This window comes from Montipora foliosa, chromosome 10 (genome assembly GCF_036669935.1).
Source record: "Montipora foliosa isolate CH-2021 chromosome 10, ASM3666993v2, whole genome shotgun sequence".
Taxonomy (NCBI): domain Eukaryota; kingdom Metazoa; phylum Cnidaria; class Anthozoa; order Scleractinia; family Acroporidae; genus Montipora; species Montipora foliosa.
In genome coordinates, this window is record NC_090878.1 from 6,825,116 (window position 1) to 6,827,615 (window position 2,500).

Genomic DNA, 2,500 nt, shown 5'->3' on the forward strand with positions numbered 1-2,500 from the left:
AAAGATGAACAATATTATTCTTGGTCCTCACCAAGGTTCGAGCTCCTCCTTTGCTTGATGAAAGTTGTTTGAGAAGCAAAGTTCTGAAGTTCTATTGACCATTGCAATGGCTTCAGCCATGGGAAGAGCACTTTGAACCTTGCTGGAAAATTACAGTAGTAATAATATTAACAATTATTTGCTAAAGACAAGGTGAACATCAGTGAATAAAAACTGAGACAAGTCAAGGTTTTATTCGCCAATATTCACCAAGCCTGAGGTGATTATTATTGTTTTATAATTTAACATACACTGTAGGTGATTATTTGAAAATATGCATTTTCTTTAAAAAAATTTCTTTATCTGTCACCTTGACAAAATGGCTCGAGAATCACTTTGAAAAAACTGCTTAGGCGATTATCGTGTAATAATCACCTCAGGTGTGACCAATCAGCACAGAGAATTTTCAATAATCACCTATGTAATTTTACTAACAAAACATATTGGTAATTACAACTGAGAATTATCAGTTAAAGTCTCCTATTCGCAGATGCTGTGTACGTTCAGCAATGCGCTCTCCATAGCGACAATAGTGTTGTTTATATGAGAAAAATAATCTGTGGCTTGCATAAGCAGCAGACTACATAAGACGCGAACTGGCCATTTATAAGAGTAGATGTGAAATGCTCATATAAATGGGTCGCAGCCAACTGGCCCAATGATGATGGAATTTCAGGGTTTTCAATAAGAATTTTAGTAGACGGCAAAACCTGAGGAGAAGGCAGAGAATGTACAACGAACACCAAAGGTGTGCTTTCCGAGGGCCGAAGGCACAAGCTTGTAGGGGTGTCCATCCAGGGGCATCCTTTCCCGGGAAAACTTTGAAGAGAGAGAGAGCACATGAATACTCTAATTTTTTTTGAAATTCGGTTGATTTAATGCTCCTTTGCATTATGTACAGCTGTGTGCAATGTATTTTATCTGTCGTGATCAATAAGACCTTTTGTGAATGTCGTCTTGTCAAGCTTCAAATGTAGTTAGCAAATCAGACCGCTTACACTAAGTACCGGACTGCTGGACCACTCCCTCAAAAACGTGTGTGCTTGATCTTTGACATAGACAGGGAAACAGAAAATTATAGCCGCCAAAAAAGTACTTAGAATTCAGGCGTCTCTTTTGTCTTTCATGAGCAAAACTTTCCAGATCCAAGGTTCATGTTCTGTGCAAATGCTTCTCATGCTATTTGTAAAATTTGGGATAACTTCCAAGGAAAAGTAGGCAGCGAGTTTACACACAATAGAAGGTGAATTTCAAGGGCCGCCAGCTCTTATTAAAAACCCTGACTTAATTTTGATGCCTCATTTTGGCGTTGACCATTAATTGTGATGCAAGATTTGCAACATTTAATGCTAAATGGCTCGAGTGAGCAAACAAGTGAAGCGCTTGGCTTTGTTTAAGAAAATAGGCAACCCAAATTCCTGAACTGGAAAAATCATCAGTGCAATTCATGCACGCGCTGCAGGCCTATTTAGCTTCCAAAACGATTGATTGTGAAAGTTCAGAGAAAATGTCACCCTTGCCATTTTTCTCAGGCAACTTGACGGAAGCAAAAAGGAGGTCTGAGCTATAATGACAAAACAAGTGCATGCACAGAGCCGTTCACTGCTTCAGCGAGCTGCAGACAACACTGAAGTACATTTATACACACACTTTCACGTCCAAGGTCTGCCATGGGTAAGATAAGCACAGCCTAAAACCCCTGTTTGTTTTGTTTGTTATTTATTTGTTTGAGCAGGTTGAAGTACGTTTTGGCAGCTATTCAGCTGATGTGGACAGGCTATACCCACCCACCCACCCATACACTCACAGATGACAGCCACAACACCGGGAACTTCATCCCCTACTCTTCTCGGATAGTGTGTGGGTTCTTTAACGTCCCACAGGGAACTAATGAACATGGAAGATATTTGTGAGACGGGGCCTACGGTTTCTAGTCCTTATCCGCATTTATCCGAGAAGACTTGAAAGTCTAAACAATTGGCGAAATTTGTAATTACAAAGGCAGCACTTTCTCCTCACTTATTTTAAGACGCTGAGTGTTGGTCCGGCCGGAGTCGAACTCACGACCTCCCGCATGGCAGCCCGATGCTCAACCAATTGGGCCACCGGTGCGCCCTAGGCTAGGATAAGCCGCGGTGTTCGCGTCTTATGTAAGCCGCGGCATATTTTCTCACATGTATGTGGTTAAGCTTCGCGATTGCGGCCAGATCTAGATAGGATAAATATTTGCTATTTTCCCCAATTCACTTAGACCTATTTAATAATTTCTCTATTTACCTGTTGGGTGCAGTTATCAAGCAAATACAAACAAGAGGGAAATAAACTTGGGTAATAAAGTTAACCTTTTTACGGTTTAAAGCAATGCTTGATTCTACACGTCTCATGGTGATTGAAAACTCACGGTAAACCTGAATCCCATTTCGCATCTGGCAAACGAATTGGTAATTAATTACTCAAAAAG

General features: G+C 40.7%; 1 protein-coding gene across 1 annotated transcript in view; it reads right to left on the reverse strand.

The window, feature by feature from the left end:
- Window positions 1-2,500, reverse strand: part of LOC137973518 (tetratricopeptide repeat protein 39B-like) — a 6,903-nt gene that overhangs the window by 4,254 nt on the left and 149 nt on the right. Inside the window, exon 2 of the mRNA XM_068820350.1 lies at window positions 32-142. Within this exon, the coding sequence (XP_068676451.1) occupies window positions 32-142 (111 nt within the window). The remainder of the gene's footprint in view (window positions 1-31; window positions 143-2,500) is intronic.